Here is a 22,113-nt window from a genome sequence, read left to right on the forward strand (position 1 = left end):
GCTTCTGAGACTATGTATTTATAAATAAGAGACTGTGTATTTATAAATAACCCTTTATTAATTTATCTTCTGTTTTCTCTGGATATGCAGCACAAACCAAAAGATGTGTTATGAGTTTGTATTGTTTAAGTGCACTTTTTAAAATCAACTTGTAAAATCCTATTAATTTTCCATTGCAACATACTTTTGACTGATGTAGTTTTCCCAAAGCATTCAATTACTTAGAATGTGAAAGAAAGTTTCTTTCTTTGGATAACCTTAATAAAATGAACAAACAGTTGATTTTTCAGTGAATGGTAACATCTATACTGAAAAATGCTGCCACATGCCCAGGGAAATGAAAACCAAATTTTTCATTTGAAGATTTTAATTAAAAAAGAAAACATGTGAAAGTAAGAGGGATTGTAAGTCCTGAAAGTTATTAGTATTTTGAGGTACTGTTGCTACAGGTGTTTTAACTGTTTTAACTTGATTTCTATTTGTGAAAGAGCAAGAGAGCTAAAGATGTTTACTTTTCTAAAATAGTTATGATAGAGGAAGAAGTTTGAGGCTGTTAAGCTTCTCGCATTTAAACAGGATGAAGAACATCAGGATCTTTAATTGCTTGCTTTTTGTCTTGGGATTACTTTTCTTTGTAAAGATGGGTCTTATAAAAACTGATTTGAAATTATGATGCTGTATGATGAATCCATTGCCTAAACTGAGACTCTGTAATGTATTTCAAGTACCTTTGCTAGTAAAGCTGAAGTAACAGTAAAATCTCTAAACAGGCAGAAACTGATGTTAAGAACCTCAGAAAATTTTACCAATATGACAAATGCTGCTTTGGTACAAGTCCATCCTGCAGGAGAAATAGACTATTTTGGGCATTTTAGTTTTTTCAGCTTATTCAGGTCTGTGAATAATTAAATCAAAATCCAGAAAATATTTTGAATTAAAAAAGCTGGAAAAATTATTTTCCATTTTCAGTGTCTGTGGGAAGGGGGTGATAAGTTGTGAGAGAATGATGGGTGTGAGAAACAAGTCAGTCAATGGGAATAAAAGTTTTTTCTGTTTGACATGTTGCTTTAAATCTAAAATATCTTAGTTGCACAAAGTAGTTTAAGTAATTCAGAATAGTCTTCCGAATTTTAATTGAAACCTGTTTTTTATTCAAAATATGGCAATATATATATTCAAAATATTTTAATTCATAATATGGTATATGATAGAAGGGGGTAGATTCCCCTTTGATTAGCAAAAAAAGAATCACCAACTGAATCAAGTTTCAGTTAAGGAAAAGAATATGAAATGAAAAAGTATAAATGTGAAAGAAGACCTAGATAGAAGTAATGCACTTAAAAGGTGTAGTGATCTTATTTCAGAAACAAACACATTTTCCAAAGTAAAATAAGATGCATAAAGTCTTTGGGAGGCAGGTGGGAGGAAAAAAAAAAGATTGTCTTTGGGTTGAAGCAAGTTATCATGAAAAAGTCAGAAAGTGTAAGTGTGGAGTTTACCATGTTCACTATGAATTTGGCATTGTCAAAGTAGAAGAAAATGGTTTGAGTGGAAAAATTTGTCTTCCTACTTTTAAATCTTACTTGAAAATTTCTTTCAGCACATAGATGCAATTTTATCTGGTTGCATTTTAAGGATCTTGGGAAGACAACATATTCGGTGAAATGCTCAGCTGTAAATTTACTGCAGCTATTCTGACTGAAATGAATCATTTTACTCTGGAGGCAATTATTTCTTTAAGATCTGGGAAGAAACTCTGTGGGCTTCCTTTGTGTTTTTTCTTTGAAATGGTGTCTCATAGAGAAGCAAAGTTCGGTGGACGGGTACACGGACACGTGGCAGGTGGAAATACTCAAGTAATGAAGAGACTGAGGATTCTGAGAGTGAAAAAAACTCTGAGGAGGAGGAAGAAGAGGAGGAAGAGGAGGAAGAAGAAGCTCCACCTGCTGATGACGATGAACCCTGCAAGAAGTGCGGCCTTCCCAATCATCCCGAACTGGTAGGATTTGGGGGAAGCTTCTGTAGGTTGTTGTGTCAGATTTGGTGGATTGGCTTTGATGGTGTCTGAAGGCAAGTCATCCTTCAGGGTGGCCATATGTAGGAGTGTGTCTTCTAGTTTTTAGCTGGTATACTCAGGAGTAGATGAGTTACCTTGAATAAGGAGGGAAGGAAGTTATTTTTCCTGTTTGCCAAAACAAAAATAGCATCTTTTACAGGGTGTAACACACCTTAGCCCATTGAGAATCAGTCTGGGTGACCCTTTGAGGTTATGCCTGCAGTTGCAATGAATACAGAGGAAGCAACATTAAAAAGAACCCCATCAGTATGATGTCTCCTTTACAAGGCATCAGTGGCATAGCCACACAGCTGCATAATCATCTTCATTAGATGTAGCTGCATCTCACCCCGAGGACTGAGTACAGTGAAATCCCAGACAGATCACAACAAGATTTTGCTATTTCTTGTGGTTCTCACTTATTTGTGGTAGATGCCATAATGAATTCCTCTGTTTATCTAGGAAATCATCATGTGCAGTCCTGAATCCAGAAAATAAGCTCACTCTTGGGTGTTTGACAGATCTCCTGACATAGCTGAGAGAAAGTTTGTCCTTTAGGATGTTAGAGATAAGTATTTCAGTAGATATACACACAGCTTATGCCAGCTTTGTTCTCAAGTTTTATGAAAGGGGATATCTCAAATTTTACCCAACTAAGTATGAACTTTTAGTAGTTGCCTAGTTGTGGATGCCTTGCGAGCCTGCAAGACTTCGTCCCTGCTGCCCAGGTCATAAAGTTATCCTGACTGAGAAAAAAGACCAGGTTTCCTGCATAAGAGAGCACAGGGAAAACATGTCTTGTTCAGATGGAGTTTTCCACTTATTCTAGGATCTGGAAAGCACTACCAGATTCTACACTAAGGGCACATAGTCTACACAGTCCAGTAGTACTAAGTACTGAGAAAATACAGTAAGAGGAAATGTGGTGTTAGCGTGGAACACTGTGATAAATAAACTTCTCCATGAAAACCAGCCCTGGCCCTGGAAGTGTGGTACAGGATAAGTGATACAGGGCTGTTTTTTTGTTTTGGCATAGTCCAAACACTTCTGTGTTGGCTGGGGAAATATTTGTGGAGCTTGCTACGTGTGAATGCCAAAAGATACTCATGACATGTTTTATTTGCACAGATTTTGTTGTGTGACTCTTGTGACAGCGGCTACCACACAGCCTGCCTTCGCCCTCCGCTGATGATCATCCCTGATGGAGAGTGGTTCTGCCCGCCTTGCCAGCATGTATGGTTCCTGTGTGACTTCACTCTTCCTTGCAGCTTCCCTTGTGGTTGGGGAGATTGGCTGGGACTTTAACAAGTCCTTTCTATAATTTTTCTTGCCTGTTAACAGACTGGGATGAATGGTAGCACTGCTGATCTTCCCTCCCGTCCATTAGTAAAACTGAATTTGTGACGTGGTTTTCTCTTAGTGATGAGAGTTGTGTGTTGCTGATTTTTAGATGGTACTCTCCAGTCACACTGATTATCTCCCATCTCTGATTAAATCACAAGACTAGTACAGTATTAAAGATATAATGTCTTAAATTTTCCCAAAAGAAGCATTTAAGTTATTGTCCGGGAGGCAGGAGCAGTAGGCAACAAGGGATGGATCAGTGGCCAGAGCAAGCAGCTGTTTCTGAAGTGTTATTCCTTCTTCAGAGACATTTGCTCAGAAGCTGGTTAGAGAAGGCTGCTGTTACTGATGAATCTCAGGGTATACTTTGTCTCTGATAGGAAAGCCAGGGTTGTTCTAGTCAAGTAATAGACAAGTATGAACCCTTATTCCAAGGTTAGAAGCAAGGTTGGAACTTGGGAGGATAAGCAGAAAGTGTGTGATGCTGCTCTTGTTAAATTAACGGGAAACCATTTGTACACATTTTCAGAATAATCTGCCAGATCCCAACCCCCTTCCTTGGTTTTAGAGAAATTCTGTGCCAAAAGGGCTGTTGCCTGACAGTAAGCTAGAGACATTGGGCATGATGTGAGATGACTCTATTTGGTGCTGGGTTTAGTTGTCTTCTGAGGAGTGTTTTTAAGCAGTGATGATTTTGAATATGTAAGAATGTTTTCTTTGCAATTTTAGTTATAGCTTCTCCTTGTTTTGTTGCTATTAAAGTATTCTTCAGAATGAAAAATGACAGTTTGTAAAAGGGTGAGGAGCACCCTTGGAAATAGTATAATGAGGGCATTAACATGGACTAAGGCACAATTTGTCCATTAAAAGTCATTTTTGCATACAGCTTCTTGAGTATTTGATAAGGAAATTATCCTAAAGTGTATTTCTGCTTTTTGCTGCAGTGCCCGCTGAACTCATCTAGTTTCAACCTCCTTTACCATAAGCAGGGACACCTTCCATTAAACCAGGTTGCTCAAAGTCTCATCCAACCTTGACTTGATGGTGGAGCTCATGTTTTAAAAAGACAGGCTTTATTGTAAAGTCTTGTACATTGAAGAGGAGTGCTTCTTCCAGATACAGTCTGAGTGAATGAAGACTCTGAATGTTACTTCAGTGTGAAAATTGCTGGTTATGCAGTAAACTAATACTGTGTTTCCTTCCTTTAGAAATTACTCTGTGAGAAATTAGAGGAACAATTACAAGATCTGGATGTGGTCTTAAAAAAGAAGGAGCGTGCAGAACGCAGGTACTGTTGTTTGGATGCACTCACGGCAGTGCTGTGCTGGGAGTGGTAATAATTGAAAGCATTAAAATAACTGGGGACTGGGGAGAAAAGCAGTGATGAGACTGGGAATTGGTAACACCAATTTTGACTTCCCACTGATTATTGCTGGCTCAGTGCTGGGACAGCTTGTAAGAAGGGAGGAAATAACTGGAAAAGGTAAGCAAATACATTTGTACTAAAATTTGATTAAAGTGCCTGAACACAGATTTGACTTTCTTGTACCAATAGTTAAAGGGTTTCCAGCACTGGTTCAACTGACTGTCAGTCATGTGTAGAATTCCTGCTGTAAGCAAGTTTAAGTCTTGACTTTGCTCCAGAAGTCATCCAGATTATTGTGGGATTTGAGAGTTGTTACTCTAGATCCTGTTAAACTCTGCCTAATGTACAAGATTATGCAGCAACTGCTGTAGGGCAGTGGGTCAGTGAAGTTTCACAGAGTCACAGAATATTCTGACTTGGAAGGGGCCCACAAGGATCATCAGCTTCAACTCTTCAGGGTATTGCCCATGCAGGGATTGAACCCACAATCTTGGCATTATTATCACCCTGCTCTGACCAGCTATCCACCCCTGCATTTACCAAAGGCTAAGTGCAAACATATTTACTGCATTTAGGAACAACAGCCTTATCAGTTGGAGCGTTCTATTGGCAGTTTTCAGACCTGGAAATGAGGGACATGATACACATTCTGAATAATTTATACTTTTTAGGGCATATATTGAGTACTTTGCAGAATTTAATAATGTCTGTATGCATTATTAAACAAAACTTTGCATTAATTTTATCTTAAAAGGCAAATTTCGCCAGAAGGTGAGACCCTTTTAAAGAAAGTAATTGTGCAGGCTTATATTTGTGGCAGGGACTGTAATATTACATGAGATGTAGTGAGTCAGTGCTGGGAAGATGGGAGCACAATCTGTGTCTGCTTTCAGCTTTCTTCAAACCTGTTTGTTATTGCAACAGCAACAATGATAGTGACAGATCGAGTACCGACTATTCCTGATGTTACTACTTCTGCTCAGTGTGTATCTAGATCATACTGTGGTGAAATTATCCATTGCCAATTGTGCTGAATTTGTAGCTGTGGGAATGAAACCATCAGCTATTTTTATGAGTGAACTCAGCAAATACACAGCCTCCATCTGTGCAGAAGTATGGGACACACAGGAACTCTGTTGCTTTGCTTTATGGTGGGAGTGCTCTTTATTAGTGAATGGTATTTTTGGACCTACTTTAGTAAATATTCTGCTGGCAAACGTTACATGGGTGCTAGCTTTTGCCAGTCTGTCTTGCTTTCTTTGAAATCACCAGTGTTGCATAAAAACACAATGTTCGGAGAGCAACAGGAGAGTATACAGTTGATGTCATAGCAGTTTTCAGTGTCTGAAACAGCTGTTTAATAACTGTTTTACAATTTGATCATCCTCATACCAAATGAACCTAATGCTTTATAATGTGTGCCATAAAACTGAGTTATTATAATAGACTTCACAATGCAATAGTTGAATATTGAAGTCTTCCAGCTTAATGCTCTATTGTTGCAAATAATAAGGTAAAAAGGCTGGAGAATCATAATACCAGAGGAAATGAGACTCGTTATTACAGCTCAGTGTATAAGTTAAAGCAGGTTGGTTGCTTGGGGCACAGACATACTTGAATGCAGTGTTTCTGAAAACTCACTATGTGGTTGGTATCTGTCTTTTTGGAAAAGAGAAGAAATCCAACTCTGTCATTATGGATCTGTCTACCTAATAGGTTCTTTGAATCAGTGTTGCTGTCATGCTTTCTGAAGTAGTGCTGTTGTGCTCTTTCCAGCTCTCAGGATTCTGACTGAGGCTGATTCAGCTGCGCAGCTGTGTACTTGCACATCCCCAAACTGTTATGTCACTGATTTTTAAAATGAAACCTTCAGGTTTCCTGTTGACTTACAAATACATGGATGTAATTATATCTTTTCCCCCACCCTTTTTCTATTTATGAATTCAAGGTGCTACCACAACAACCTGGCTGAATTTCAGGTTTCTCACGTACAGACTAATTTCTATAATCATGTTCTACCACCAGCTGGAGGGAATGGACATTAAAGCCTTCTAGGATCTCCCTTTTAATCCATGTTAGATACTCTGAGACTTCTTGATGGAAAATCCCTCTAGGAACTACTTGTCTAATTCTCCCAGGCTAAACCAGGTGGAGTACTTGCTTTCATACACACTTTCATGACTTCCCTGCAGCAATTTTTGCTGCCACATAATTGAGATAAAATGTTATCTTGAATTTGCCTAGGAAGATGTTATAACCATCCAGGACTTATCTACTGCTGCCCTTGGAGATGTCTTAGTTCAAATGTTTAAGCTCTTGGCTAAAGTCTTGAGTTCCTGTCTGGCCCACAAGGAATAAAGAATTCATTCAATATAGTTCTGTATTTCATTTCAAGACCTTGACCTCAGCAGGATTGTGTGTTCCATTTGCTGAGTTCTTAAGCAGTGTATACTCAAGCCAGGGAGAAGAACAGCAGGACTGGAAGACTTTGCTGATCATGATTAAAAGCAGATTAATTTTTCTCATCTCCTGTCTCTTAGTATTTTGCATTACAGAAATGAGAAATTGAGTAAACCATCAAAAAAACTTGCTGAATACTAAAATGTTTGCACTTCTAGTTCCTTTCTCAGTTCTGTAATTGTATTCCTTGCCTTAAAATGTTATTTTAATTAATATTCAAGGGCATAGTGATTTTGCACAGCATCCTTCCTCCTCATCCAACCAATTTAATGATGCCCAGGTGGATAAGGATTTCTTTTCATTTGTCATGTAGGAATATTTATATTAGGATGCAAAACCAATTCCTTGGATAGACAGCCAGTCATTTCAGTAGGCATAATGATACCAAGTTGTTGAAGTCCATGGTCTTTTTAGCTGTAACACAACCTAAAATCCATTTTTACTCATTGTAAGTATTACTTTAGGAACTGTGCTTGTTAATTTTATTTAAGAGTATTATGCTAGAAAGGGCAGAAGGCTACTCAGAGGATTTTCAAAATTTACTTAGATTCTTTAGAACTTAATGAAATTTTTGAAAACAAATTTTTTAAACATAGATACTATTATTTGCAAAACATAACACAATGAAGTAAACATAGCTGAAATTAATATATGTCATGGGCATTGTTGCAGTTATGTGCGTGATGTGTCCTGTTGCAACTCAAATGTAAAGCGACAGGCTAATATGAGCACTCACCGTAACTTCAATAGTCTGATTCTGGTTGATTGAGACACTTCAGTTAAAAAATCCAGAGTCCTTCCAGACACCAGTAAATGCCACCAACTTTCATTGTGCTCTTCATGTCTTTAAATTGCCCCTTATTTTCCTGGAAAAAGGCTAGTAGGGATCTATGGTGATGGGAGTTTGGTTACACATCCTAGTCTGCACTAGTACCTGGCTGTTCTTCCTCAGAGACTGTTCTTTGAAAGTTCTGTTCAGCAGCATGAAGATCAGCAGGTAGTGCTGCTTGTGAAGTGTTAGAAAACCCATCTCTAGTTAGACTGACACATACAACAGGACTTAGAGAAGACTTGTGTCCTTCAGGAGCCAGAGTTGTCCCTGAGGCAATTCATATGATGCAGAATGTCTGTGTTGAAGAAAGCTAAATCTAAACTGAATTTTGCTTCTGTAGATTTAATCCTGTAACACACTGTTGACAAGGAGAACAGCCCGCTTCTCCTTAGAAGAGAGTCCTGTATTCGAGTACTTCTCTGTCTCTCATCTTCGGTCAAGTGTTCTCTACACTGATGCATCCTATTTTTTCAGCCCTTCTCTATAGGGTGTGTCTGCTGCCCTCCAGTAACTCCCACTGGCTGGCTCTGAACTCTTCAGCTGGATCACATGTTTCTTGGAGATTGTGTGGTGCCCAGATGGCTCTAAGTGCTCCAGACAGGTGTGAACAGGACTGACTGCCATGGCAGGTGTCCTGCAAGGTGTCCTGTCAGCTGTTGTCCTATTTGCACGTCCGTCTATCATCAAGTTCTTTGAACAGCAGTTTGATTCTGCTGATCTTTACTCAGGTTGTTCTTCTCTGGCAAAGAATTGCTCTGTAGGCAGTTATTTATCCCCTGATATTTCTAGAGTTGGTTCTTCTGCTTGGGTCTAATCTGGCATTTATCCATTTTGGATTGCATCCTATCTTTACATATTTTTTCCAGTTCATTGTGATTCTGAATTCCCATTTATCTTTCATCACCTTCACGATTGGTGGTAGTTACAGATCTGACAACATAATCTTCATCACAGCATTAATATTTTTCAGTTGGTTTTTTACTTGCTTTTTATACCCCAAATTCAATAATTTCTGTGCTTCCTGCCCACAGTCTTCAAGTACTGTTGATTGTCAGAACTCTTTGGAAATCTCTTACATTATACATGCAGAAAAATGTGATCACATGAGAATTAGCATATAATCCCAATTTCAATAATTTTTCACTTGGAACATCCTCTTGGGATGCTTCTGCCTAGTAAGAACTTCAAATGGTGCTAATTATAGCTTTATTTTAGATATCTGCAGACATTCTGTAAGTTTATTTTCATTTTCTTTCTCTCCTCAAGAAAAGAGCGATTGGTGTACGTGGGTATCAGTATTGAGAACATCATTCCACCTCAGGTAAGCTACTGTGTCTGTGTGGTATTATTGCTTTATTTTCCAAACTTCAGGGAAGAAGTCTCTCAGTGCTGTGTCAGAGGTGCTAGTAGCATCTTGGAAAGAAAAATCAATCTATATACAGATCAGAAATAATTCCAGACTCTTCATTTTAGACTGAATATAGTAGAGAAACCAAGGGAACTTTATGGTGTTTATCAGAGCCACCTGATGCTGCCCAGAGTCCTCTCCCAGTGAGGGATTGCAGGACTACCTCCCTGCCCATTACAGTTGGATTTTGAGTTGAGTTCTCAATATTCAGTAGCTTGTGAAGGTGGGAAGCAGTTTATTTAGCTCTGGTGTTTGCTGTGCAGTTACCTAGGTCTAAGTTAATTGTCATGGCTTTCCTTTGGAACTGATGGAAACAAATGTTTCTGGCTTATGTTTCAGAGGGAATGTGTAGTATCTCTAGGCCACACAGCATTTGCCTTCAATGAGTGGATAAGGTCACGTGATTAAAAACTGTAAACATTTAGCATTTCATTAACAGATGCTTTTGTATGGTTTCCCTTGAGAAAAGAGGAAAAATGCTTTGATTCACATGAAGAACAGCCTCTTCTCACTTAAATACACTAAAGCAAGTCCCTTGAAGTCTTAGCCAAATGCTTTCATCTGGAATTATATAATCTGTTCTTTGCAGTTCAAAATGGAACTTTTGTTCATTTTAAACATAGACTTTCCACTCTGCCTGCTGTAACAAGGCCAGCTTTTTCTCCCTGTCTTTGAATAACAGAAAAACAATTACAGATTTTACAAACTTGCAAAAGAATCTATGGCTGAAAGCAAATATTTGAAAAATGCAGCCTGGGGGCAGATTATTTTGTTTTAAAATTAATAACTTGCAAACAATGTAATAAAACTAATCTGCATTAAACTTTATTGAAACTTCACTGTGTAAAGGTATCCCTGTGCTCAGTATGTAGAGGTGGTGGCCACAGTTTGTTCAGCTGCCACATTCACTAGTCCTAGGAGTATCACCTGAGGCATGATCTCAGCATTGCAGCATAAAGACAATGATCCAATAGCCTGAACCCTTAAAGTCTGTGTTTAGAAAGTTATGTAGCCTTAAAGGGCAAAATGTGCAAATTCACCTGAACTGCTGTAATAGGTCACTATATTACAAGTTAAAATGTCATGGGTTGGGCATATGAGCTTTCTAGACAGAAGGAATAATCTGTATTACAAGTTCAGTCATAATGAGTATGAAGAGAGGGAGGAGATAATGCTTTTTTGACACTTCTGTCTTATCTGAACAGGAGCCAGAAATACCTGAAGGTCAGGAAGAAAAGAAGAAAGATTCTAAAAAGCCCAAATCGAAACTTGAAAGGAGATCTACCAGAACCCGGAAGTGCATAAGCTACAGGTCAGCAGCTTGTTAAAATAGCTTGTACAGCAAAAGTCATACTGTTGTTTCCTTTCTGCATCATCCCACCACTCCTCATGTAAACTTCTACATTTAACAGAGAAGCCCTACTAAAGTGTCTTTGTTCTTTCCTCTGAATACTCGTTATGCTCAGTGGTTGTGAGAGCATAAGGTGATATAGTGAAGGGTGATGCATTAAAAAAATGAAAATGTATATGGTGTTTTGTTCAGGAATACCAGAGAAGGTTTTGATACTACTGCAGTTTCTGGAGTGAGTTAAAGCAGGTGAATTAAACCTTTCCTTTCTCTTGCACAGGAGACTTCTGCTTGTGTCTTGAAAGGCCTTCAATTCCTAGCTCTCTTCCCCCTCCCCACCTTAGACCATCCTTACAAGAAAGGGTTATGAAACTTACAATGTAATTATCATACAGCACGTCTAAAAATGAAACTCTTCAGAGAAATATGTAACTCTTTAGAGAAATTTTGACCAAAGTGCAATTAGTAAATGAAAGTGCCAAGATTCTGCATTCTGAAAGTAGAGTAGGTCACTAAGGTTTTCAAAATGCAGCATGATTTTAATTACAACTTTTGTTCTCAGTGTATTACCAAGTTGTTTTTATAAACTGCTTTCTAAGTAATACCATGTGACACTCTGTATCATCTTCAGTCCACCAGGCAGGTAAAATGCCCTTGGGATTAGAAAATAATGTGGTTGCCTGACAGATTGTGGCAGTTTGTCCTGGATGCATTAGGAATATTAAAAAAAAACCCTCTATCTTTCCAGCAGTTGCTCTTTGTAAACCTTTATCATCAAAAACTATAACATTCCAATACTAGAATAACAAACTTTCCAACAATAACCCTCACTGGATTTATAGTCAACCTGTTTTGGCTGCTGAGGAGAGGCATGGCGTTTGTATAGGCTGGGTTTCCCAGCCTGGTCAGAGCACTCTGTCTGACTTTGCTCAGCTGTTGGATTTTGGTAACTTTTTGAATGAACAGGAGAAGTCACACTAATGAAAATGCCATTGCTGCTTTGGGAAATTAAGCATTCCTGTAGGGAATGTTGTACTACAGGCAAGACTACACAGATCTGCTGTTATGTTAATGCCAGGTCAGGCAGCATCTGACCGGGAGGAAAAATCCCTTGCCTGTAGGGTGTGTGGGACAACTTCAGCAGGACTCATGTTGTGCAATGACAGTAAATTTTTATTGAATGTAATGTTTCAGAAAAATCAGTCTTCTGATAAAAAGTGATAATATTTCTTACAGACTACATCATACACATAAGTTTGAGCTGGTGAAAATATTACACATATCATTGTGTCAGATTTATATGTCTGCAGTGAAGTTCCACTGGTGTCACTGAAAGTTGTGACAGCAGGGGAAAATGAATGCTTAAAGTCTTATTCCACTGGGAAAGAGATCTGTATTGTGTAGTATCCTGGTTCTCTAAGGGATCTGTAATCCTTTTGTATCACTCTTCTGTTGAGTCCTCTCATGGGCAACTTAGCAATAACCTGCATCATGAATCAAGCAGCAGCAGAAGAAATTATGTTCCATTACACCAAATGGACAAGCAGCTGTCAGCTCACCTTTGTCTGAGCTCGGGTTATTTGTTAGCAGTGGTTTGAAAGCATTAAGTGATTTCTCACATTTTAAAGAGGGTTTTTTTTTTAGCTGTGTGGAGGGAAAGCAGTGTTTGAGTAATGTGGAACTAATCTAACTGATGGAATAATTTCAGAGTTATTTCCTTGCTGGGTAAAGCAGCCTTGAGAGTGGCATGCAATTGCTCCTAAGGAATATAAAGATATCAGAAGTCCATCACCTTATTTTTAAGGAGAAAGTGTTTTATGCTTACTATTGGAATACAGAGTAAAGTATTAGATTTCTTTTTTTCTTGTACTGCCAGAGGTTCCTGTGGGGGACCAAGGTAAATATAACTGTAATCTTTCTTTCATGACTGAGAAGTGGAATCTTTAATGAACGTATTGTCCAGTTGTTAGTTGTCTGTATCTGAAAAAAATACAACAAATAACTTTTAAAAAAATGAGAAGAAGAATCTGCATCTAAATAAAAATTCTTTTCTATATAGTTAATAAAATTTGTACTTTTGCATGTTGGAGCTCAAGGCATCTATTTTTATGAACAGGTAACAATCCTTTTTTATGGAATTTGAATTCATAACTGAAGAAACAAACTGAGGTCATCTGTGTTGAAAGGATTGGATCTTTTTTCTTCAGTTTGCTCTTCTCTTTAAATGAGCTACTCAGGGTGCAGAGATTTATGCAGTTTTATAAAAGCTGTTGCAGTACAAGCAGTTTCAAAGACTGCCTTTGTTTGTCCTATTCAGTTATGTAACATTGCATTGCAACTTACTTATGTAGATTTATGAGGAACTCTGTACTTTGTGTTTTATTTTATCTGTTCAGCTTAGAATGTTGCAGATCCACAAAGTATCATGAGCTTTAAGAGTAGAAAGCAGCTATGTGCAATCAGTTCTGAAGGAAAATGTGGACAGGAAAAAAAGAGTTGTACATTGAGTTTAATAGATGATTCTCAGGCTGTTTTGAAGGTTGGTAGAGCTAATGTAATCTAATAAAAATTGTGGAAAAAATGGTGAGTACTTTGTATCAAAATGCTATTGAAACCATTTTAAAGAACTTCCAGATTATATATGTTTAAATTCAGACGCCTGTTGTGTAAAATGGAAGGGGATTTCTGTTCATGTAACTCAGTAGTAAGACAGACAATGGTAAATATTCCTCAAGCAAGATGAAGTAAGAAACAGAGCTTTGGTAATAAAATAGCCAATTTTAAAAAAATTCTGGCCCATTATTTCAGTTAATTATATATCCAGCCCACTCTGTGCATTGTAATTTCTTCAGATTTGAGGTATGTGTTTGTAACGATTTAATTACTGTTCACTTCAAAGTGGTAAATGGAAGCTGTTATTTTTAGGTTTGATGAATTTGATGAGGCAATTGATGAGGCAATTGAAGATGATATCAAGGAGGCTGATGGAGGAGGTATGTTTCTTATGTTACTTGTTTTTCATTGCAGTGGTGATGGAGATGGAGAGCAAATTTATTTTGATATGAGAAGCAATAAATATAACCCTCTCCCTTTAAACTCTGTAGTTTGCCAGGGGTATTTTTTTACTGCTGTATTTTGGAGTGGCCATCCCATGCTGCCAAAAGTTGTAAGAAAATTAGTAAAAGTTGATAGTTAAATCTAGCCTGTACAGGTTTTTATATATGTAATGAGTAAGTTTTGGATTTGAGATTGGAATGGCAGCAGTGCTATTGACATTTGTCCCCTGTAAAAAGAGGACTCACAAATTGGTCTGCAGTTGCACCCCCTAAAAGTCTGGGTGTAGGAAATTGTCTTAATATTCATTCAGCTCTATTAGCACTTCTTATCTGAACACAAAAAAAGTGAAATTCTGTTCTTTGTTGCCTGTTAAGGCAACATGGGACCAAACCAGAGATCTTCAGCAGTATCTGAGAGGGATGGAGGTGGATTTGGCTTCTGCCTCACCTTAACTTGCCTGAAGAAAACAGCCATGAAACATTGTCCCTCAGCTATTTGGCCTGTGGCATCTCCAGACACTCAACCAGTTTCAGAAGCTCGTGGATGTAGGCAGACAATCTGCAAATCTGTGGGTGTGTAACACAAGGTCCATTACAGTAAACATAACTAAATCTCAACACTAAAACACCTTTTCAAAAACTCCACTTCTTGGCCAAACCACAACTCAAACCCTTCATCTCCTAAGAAGGATATTCAGCATTATGAAAAAAGTGTATTTTCTGGTAATTTCCCTCTCAAAAGGCACTGGCATTGTAATAGTGTGGTTTGGGGTTGGGTATTAGAATGCAGACACTTAACCATGACCTTCTGCATGGATGTCAGTATTTCCAAGTAACCACATCTGGGCTGTGTATGTCAGCAGCAAGACTCTGGACATAGTCTTGCTTGACAAGAAAATACTCTGCTTGACAGAAAATAAACTGAAGGTAGGCACATGCAAGAAAGATCTGTAGAAAGATCAACAAGAAAATAAACTTGCAATTGTTTCCCCTTTCTCTTACTGAATTCAGGCATTGGCAGAGGCAAAGACATGTCAAATATCACAGGTCACCGTGGGAAAGACATTTCCACAATCCTCGAGGAGGAAAGGAAGGAGAACAAGCGACCACAAAGGGCTGCTGCAGCACGACGCAAGAAACGACGGCGACTAAATGACTTGGATAGCGACAGTAACATGGATGAAGAAGAGAGTGAGGATGAATTCAAGATCAGTGATGGGTAGGTCTGCAATTTAATTTCCACCACAAGTCACTGACCTCTGCAGCTTCTCTGACTCTGGAATGCCTCATCAGGCATCCATCAGGAAATGATCATCAGGAGCATGTTCCCAGTGCTGGAATGGCACTGTACATTGCCAGTAAAAGTCAGAGAATGATAGAATGGTTTGGGTTGAAAGGGACCTTAAAGATCACCCAGTTCCAAACCCCCTACCATGGACTCCGGCCATGGGGAACATTGTACTGGAAAAACTGCATTCTGGATCCATGTGCTGACATCATCCAATCTGTATTTTAAGCATAATACATGCTGGAAACAATACTGTGATGTTTGAGGCCTTACTACAGGCTTCTGTTAGTGAAGGAGCCAGGTGGGCTCAGTTCTCTGGCTGATGTGACTGTCAAGCAGAAATCTGTAACAAAAATGTAGCTAAAATGAGGCTGGTTGTTCTCTTTTAAAAATGAGAGTTGAAAATTCCTGCTTTGTAGGATTTTTTGGCCTGGTTGTCATTTGGAATTGAAATTGGAAGAGGAAAATTTTCATTATTTAGAGCATACAAAACCTGTCAGGCAGATTCTGAAATTAGTTCTTGATTTGCTGCTTTGTAGGAAGTAGATTTTGAAAACAGTCAAAGAAATGGCTTATACTGTAAAAAACAAATACATGTCATTGCTCTGGCTGACTGAAACTCACTTTCCACAGAATTTCTCCTCATTCAGTCTGGGCAATTACTGATGTTAAAAAAAATGATAATTTTAGATTAACTTTATGCCTTAATGAAGCAACATAATAAAGCAGGCATGAGGCTGTAGGCTCTTTACCAGCAACTTTTAAAGCTTTATACCAATCATTGAGTCAATTTACTAAGTGTATGGAAAATCTATACAAGATAAATGCAAATTCTGAGCTTTGTTTTTCACCTGTGACCATGCTGAGGACATTTCATTGGCACCCTGAATAATTGAGCCACACATGCTGGAAATTTCCAATCAATGAGTGTAGCTTGTGGAAATGTCACAGAATTAATAGTGCATTGATCTGTTAAAGTGTGCTCATGCATTTTCAACTCCATCCTCTGCTTAGGGCCTTCTGGATCTTACACTGGAATTTAGATTCAGCTGGCAGCTAAATGCAAGTGACTGTGTACCTTCAGTGTTCGATGGTTTTTAAAAAAGCCTGACTCACTTGAAATTATGGGACTGTTACAAGCTTATAAGGTTGTGAGTTGCATGTTTTGCATTAGAGCCATAGTTTTGTATGAAGACACAATATTCTAATTCTCAGAAATTGTGTGGGACAGTTCTGGGTTTGTAAAGTAAATGTCACCTTTGCTAGGACATTGTTGGTGTTTTTTCCCTCCACAGTTACTGCTGTGCAGGCATTACATTGCAATGAACAATATGAACACTCTAGAGTCTGTCCCGTGTTAATGCCAGCTGCAGTGTTGGTTTGACAGAGTGTTTATATCCACCTGCTGTTGTAGTCTGCTGTGTGATGTCATGCACTGTAGAGCCATGTCCCAAACACACAGCTGAAACCTCATGTCAGTGATGGCAGCTGGCCCTCTCTGAGTCTTTGCTCCTCATTATAAGATTTGTGCTTTTTTTGTTTTGTGTAAAATGGTACTTATCACTTGCTTGTAAAATACAAGTACTAGTTCAATCCTTTGGTTGTAATACCCATCTCGATTGTCTGGGGTTTTCCTTTGCAGATCTCAGGATGAGTTTGTTATATCAGAGGAAAATCTGGATGAAAGTGAAGATGACCCACCATCAAACGAGGACAGTGACTCCGAGTTCTGCGCCCGCATATCCAGGCGACACCTCTCCAGGCCCATGAGGCAAAGCAGGCGGTTACGAAGGAAAACAGTCAAGAAAAAATACTCTGAAGATGATGAAGATGAAGAGTCTGAGGACAATTCAAGCAGAGAGTCTGGTGAGTACAAGCAATCTTTGATATTTTAAAAACTCTCTTCTGGAGAGAGAGAGAGAGAGAAGGGCAGTCTGAGCTTCTGTCACGACTGACTAGCTTGTTTGCTTGCTTTGCTCAAGTCAGATGTCATCTTTGCTGCGAAGCAGTTTGCTACTTGTTCTGCTGTCAGTATTTTTCAGGAAACTGATATTGAGCACTAGGTTCTTGGCATTTCTAGATAATGATGTATTTACATAAATGTTTGTGCTATGATTCTAGAGGCCACCATTGTGGATAGTTGCAGCTACCTCTATACCTGTCCTGTTTGGCACGGGATTATAGGAAGGAGGATGGAGACAAAAGTGTGCTTCTTTATAGCTAGTAGAAGACCTTCTGAACACAGCTATGAAAAAGATTCTGAAAGAAACATTTTCTGTCACTTTTATGGAAGAAAACTTCAGTTGTATGGCATTTTGTGTTTTCTGGGAGGCTTGAAAGCAAAGAATAACACCTTGAATCTCTTTCTCCTAAAATTATCCTTAAAATCTTTAGTAACTGAAGACTTTGCATCACAAGAGAACCTGATAATTCACTTTATTCTACTTGTCCTTCAACTACTTCATTTCCTGTTGGCATGGTTTGAAGTGTGAGAATAGTGCCTGTGCACTACATAAAACTCTTCATGATCAGCATCTTTCTCTGAAGACAGTCCTCCTTGTTTCTGCTTCATTTGAGAACAGACTAGGAAGTGCCATATACATAAGCATTCATTTTTTCTCACTCTTATTGTGAATTTAAGGTTCTAACTATAATGGAATGTTAACTTGCTGCAGTGTGTATTATGTTACCAGTGTTTTATTTGTCTGTCTAGATTATAGATGATGGACATGTTGGAGTAAATTGGTTTGGAATACTGATTTCCAAAAGAAAGGTTCATACATGGACAGATGAAGACAACTATAGGAGTGATTAGAGTGATTGTTATCTCCCTGTCCTCAATGCATCATTGCATTGCTCTTATCAATAAAGATACTGGCAGAAGTCTAAGGAGATTGCTTATCTGTTCTGTAATGCACAAGAACAACTGTTTGTTTCCTGGTGGACATACATCTGTGATAAAATCAACTGATTCCTGTATCATTCCATATATATATCTAAAGTATAACGTTAGCTGCATGTTTCTCTTTCTCTCTTACCTTCATTGTTGTCCATCAGGATTTTGCTTTAAGCCTGTTTTCAGCTAAGAAAATCAGGTGCCCTGCAAGAGGTTTTATTTTCAGTCTCCAGAGATGGAATTTCTTTCTGAAGCTAGTTGTTCTTGCTGACTCGCTCTGTTTCTTTGTCTAATATTTTAGGAAGTAAAGAGGATGCCACTTTGATCTGTGGCTCATATCAATCTCTAACTTAGAAATAGTGTGTGACTTTTATAGAAATGTATCTTGGGATAATGGTTCTGGCATAGCTCAGTGAAAAGCAGATGAAGTTGATTTGAGGCTATTTTCAACTGATGTAAATAAATTTAATTTTTGAAGACTCTAGCTGCAGTAGACTGGTGCAGGAAGAACTGTAATTGATGGTAAGTTTCTTCTGTATGGTTTCTGTTTTAAGCAAACCCACGATTGAGTGAAACTGGTTTTTGTTGTTAACTTATATAACTCAGGTCTTGGAATTTCATCTTGTCAGTCATTTTTCATCTACCCATTCTTAAAAGTCTTCCAGTAGAGTACACATTATTTGAATTTTAAAAGCAGAACAGACTCTCCTGAGGCACTGGTAATGTGTGCCATCAACTCCAATTCAGTAAGGTTGTTTCCACTGTCAGGAGTTGTAGAGAAGTCTTTGACACCAGTAGAGATGAGGCAACAAAAACACCATAAGGGAAATATCTGAATTAGGAAACTTACCTAAATTTTTTTATGTGAGGCAGTTTTGCTTTGATGGTCTAATGCACATCACTATTTTGTTCCACACAGAGAGTGGTGATTACACAGATTACAGCGATGATGATTACCTGGAAACTAGGAGGAGAAGATCAAGAAGGAATCAGAAGAGACAAGTCAATTATAAGGAAGATTCAGAAAGTGATGGCTCACAGAAAAGTGTCCGATATGGGAAGGAGTTGAGAAGAGTTCATAAACGCAGGCTCTCCACTTCAGATAGTGAAGGTAAAATAAACAGTCCAACACTTCCAGGAGCATGTGTATGTCAGCATCAGCACAAAGGGAAAGATATGTAATTCCAAGATTTCAGAGAATTGTCTTTCTAGAGTTCCTTGATGTTTCTCAGAAACTCTCCTTCTGAAACAGCCCACTGGTACTTTATGATGCACTGAGTCACTTCTCAAATTTATCATTGCCCCTAATCCTGACTTACAGGTCTGAATTTACTGACATAGAGTGTTGGGATTCCAAAATTGGCTGTAATACAGCTGTTTCAGCACTTTTCTGTTAAGAGGTCACAAAGCTGCATCCCACCAGCCTCTAAAGATTCTCTTATGTAAGAGGAAGGGCATTGCCACTGGTGCCCTGACTGTGTTTGTGCTGGTGGTTCAGACTCGTTCCATCTCCTGTTTAAGGAGCTGTGCCAAGTGCAGAGGAAGCCTCTCTCAGTAATGTCAGGCACACCATGAGTGGTTGGCGTGCTTTGTGATTTATAATTAATTAGCTTTTACAAAATCAGCCACTGGTTTTGGCTGTTTTGGATTGCGGGTGCCTGGATTATCAGACCTTAGCTCTGGCTTTCCAAATGCTGAGCAATGGAAGTTGCAATGGATACCAGACTTCCTCAGAAAATGGGCTGTCCTTTGGCAGTCTGAGTGCCTCAGTTTTGGAAGGGCTCTCCTGAGATTACAGAGTGGTAGAGTATCTTCTAGGTGAAGGGAAACAAGTATGTGATGCAAGTCTGTAGTGTCTCAAAAACATGATCTTCAATACAGCCTGTTCTCAGGCTCTGTGGTGGCTTTTTTTCCCCAGCACTTGTGGCTTTAAACATTCCCTGATTGACATTGTCTTTTCTTCATGAAGTCCCATTTCCTCAGGTATTTTAAGTACTGGCTTTCTGTGTATTAAAATCAGCACCATTTGGCACCTTTCCAGCACTGTCACACAGTTCCCACAGTATATCATAAAACACATAACAGTGTTACTGGAATTGCAGTTTAAAAATAGAGGAACACTGACAGTCTCAATCAACTTGAACCTACATTAAATAATACCCTTTAAAATGAAAATTCCCATGATTTCTAATGGGAATCACAAAGAGACAATAAATTGTTTGCCATTTTGATTTTTCAGTTTCCATCTTTTCTCTCCACAACCACCAAAGATAAGTGTAAAGGCTGTCAGGGTGTAGGCAGTATTCCAATTTCCCAAAACACCAAGCCTCCCATTAAAAGAAGTTGTATATAATTTGGGGGTGGCAGGGGTATAGTACAGCTTTGTGTGTGTGTGTGTGTAGATACATGAATTTTATGATAGAGCGGGCATTATTTGGGTTCTGAGTTTCTGTCAAGGTACAAATAAAGCTCATACGATGAGATGAGGAGTGCAGTTGGAGTTACCAGTTTTAGGGGAGAGCACACCTACTTCCAAAGCCTCTGGTACTCTTCAGATTGGAAACAGAATATCCATAAATTATTAATACTTGCTACATTAGAAGTTAATTTAAAAATTAGAAAGAATGCAAGCCTTTTAGCTTGGCTGGGGAACCTGGGGAAGGAGGCAGAAGTGTGTGTGCTCAGAGAGCTGTCTTGTTGGTGAGTGTGGAAGATGAACAATAAATGTTGCACTGAGATTTGCTCTAAGTCTGCTGCTTCTTTCAGAGAGCTACACATCTAAGAACTCTGAAGATGATGAATCCACAAAGGAGTCCAAGCGATTGATTCGAAAACGTCGGCGAAGTACAGATGACTATTCCGAGGAAGAAGGAGAGGATGAGGAGGAAGAAGGGAAGCCTGTCCGCAAACGCCTGAATCGAATTGAGACTGACGAGGAAGATGCGTGCGAAAACGCCAATGACAACGCAGAAACCCCCGCTCCCGCAGATAAGCTGCCAGCAGCACAAGCCCCCCCAGACAACCCCAAGAAGCACTGCTACCGGATAGAGAGTGATGACGAAGATGACTTTGATAATGTAGGGAAAGTAGAGAGCCCTTTGGACTACAGCCTGGTGGACTTGCCTTCCACCAACGGACAGAGCCCAGGGAAAACCATTGAGAACTTGATTGGCAAGCCAAGCGAGAAGACCCAGGCCCCCAAGGACAGCACAGCCAGCGCCAGCCTGGCGCCCAACGGGACAGGCAGTGGGCAGGAAGCGGTAGGGCCGGAGGAAGATGAAGATGAACTTTTGAGAGTGACTGACCTTGTTGATTACGTCTGTAACAGTGAACAGTTATAAGACTTCCATTTTTGTGCTAATTTATTCCACGGTAGCTCATACCAGCGGGCCAGTTATTAAAAGTTGTTTTATTTTTCCTAGAAAATTCTCCACTACAGTATCACTTTCTAGAAGCAAGAATTTCACCAGTCCTGCAGTCTTTCTGTGAAGTGACCAGTTTTGAACTTTGAAGACGAATTGCTGTAAATTCCCTCTCTTACCCCCCCTTCTCCTTCCAAGTCCATGGTCCTGGGTAATTTCACTCACAAAAACCTTATAACAACAAGAGATTTGTATATTTTTGACTTTATATTTCCTGAGTGCATACAAATTTGTGGAAATGGGTGGCCTAAGAAAGCATTCCAAATCAGTCAGGGCCCAAACCGGAACTGGGGTGGGTTTGGCTCAGGGGGTGGGGGGACGGGAGGGGGGTGGTGCAGAAGCACTTGTGCTTTAGCTTTTTCATATGAGATATATATTATATTTAAATGTTCACAACTTAGATTACAACTTAACAGACAGTTAAAAGCAAAATTAATGTCTGTACTGTCGCATTTTGTGAGTTGTAGGTTAACATACCATAGCTCATTTTAGTAATCACCTTCATGGAAGCAGTTTGATTTTAATACTGGAGGCAAACAGAATTATTAGAGGCCAAGAAGGTACCATAAACAAGAACTCTGCTATTCATTATGACTTGCAGACTTTCCTAATAAACATCCTTTAAAATGTTTGTACA

At 38.9% G+C, this 22,113-nt stretch overlaps 1 protein-coding gene across 2 annotated transcripts in view; it reads left to right on the plus strand.

Annotated features, from left to right (window-relative positions):
• RSF1 (remodeling and spacing factor 1) overlaps window positions 1-22,113 on the plus strand; it is a 60,443-nt gene extending 38,330 nt beyond the window's left edge. Inside the window, exons 7-16 of one of the 2 annotated variants that reach the window (XM_054654721.2) lie at window positions 1,802-1,999; window positions 3,185-3,289; window positions 4,609-4,688; window positions 9,325-9,379; window positions 10,672-10,778; window positions 13,740-13,807; window positions 14,882-15,089; window positions 16,801-17,024; window positions 18,974-19,165; window positions 20,821-22,113. In XM_054654721.2, coding sequence (XP_054510696.2) covers window positions 1,802-1,999; window positions 3,185-3,289; window positions 4,609-4,688; window positions 9,325-9,379; window positions 10,672-10,778; window positions 13,740-13,807; window positions 14,882-15,089; window positions 16,801-17,024; window positions 18,974-19,165; window positions 20,821-21,395 — 1,812 coding nt within the window. In that variant the 3' untranslated portion in view covers window positions 21,396-22,113. Of the gene's footprint in view, window positions 1-1,801; window positions 2,000-3,184; window positions 3,290-4,608; window positions 4,689-9,324; window positions 9,380-10,671; window positions 10,779-13,739; window positions 13,808-14,881; window positions 15,090-16,800; window positions 17,025-18,532; window positions 18,586-18,973; window positions 19,166-20,820 lie in introns of those variants that run through there. The other variant, XM_054654725.2, reaches the window with a different exon arrangement.

Source organism: Agelaius phoeniceus, chromosome 2 (genome assembly GCF_051311805.1).
Source record: "Agelaius phoeniceus isolate bAgePho1 chromosome 2, bAgePho1.hap1, whole genome shotgun sequence".
NCBI lineage: Eukaryota > Metazoa > Chordata > Aves > Passeriformes > Icteridae > Agelaius > Agelaius phoeniceus.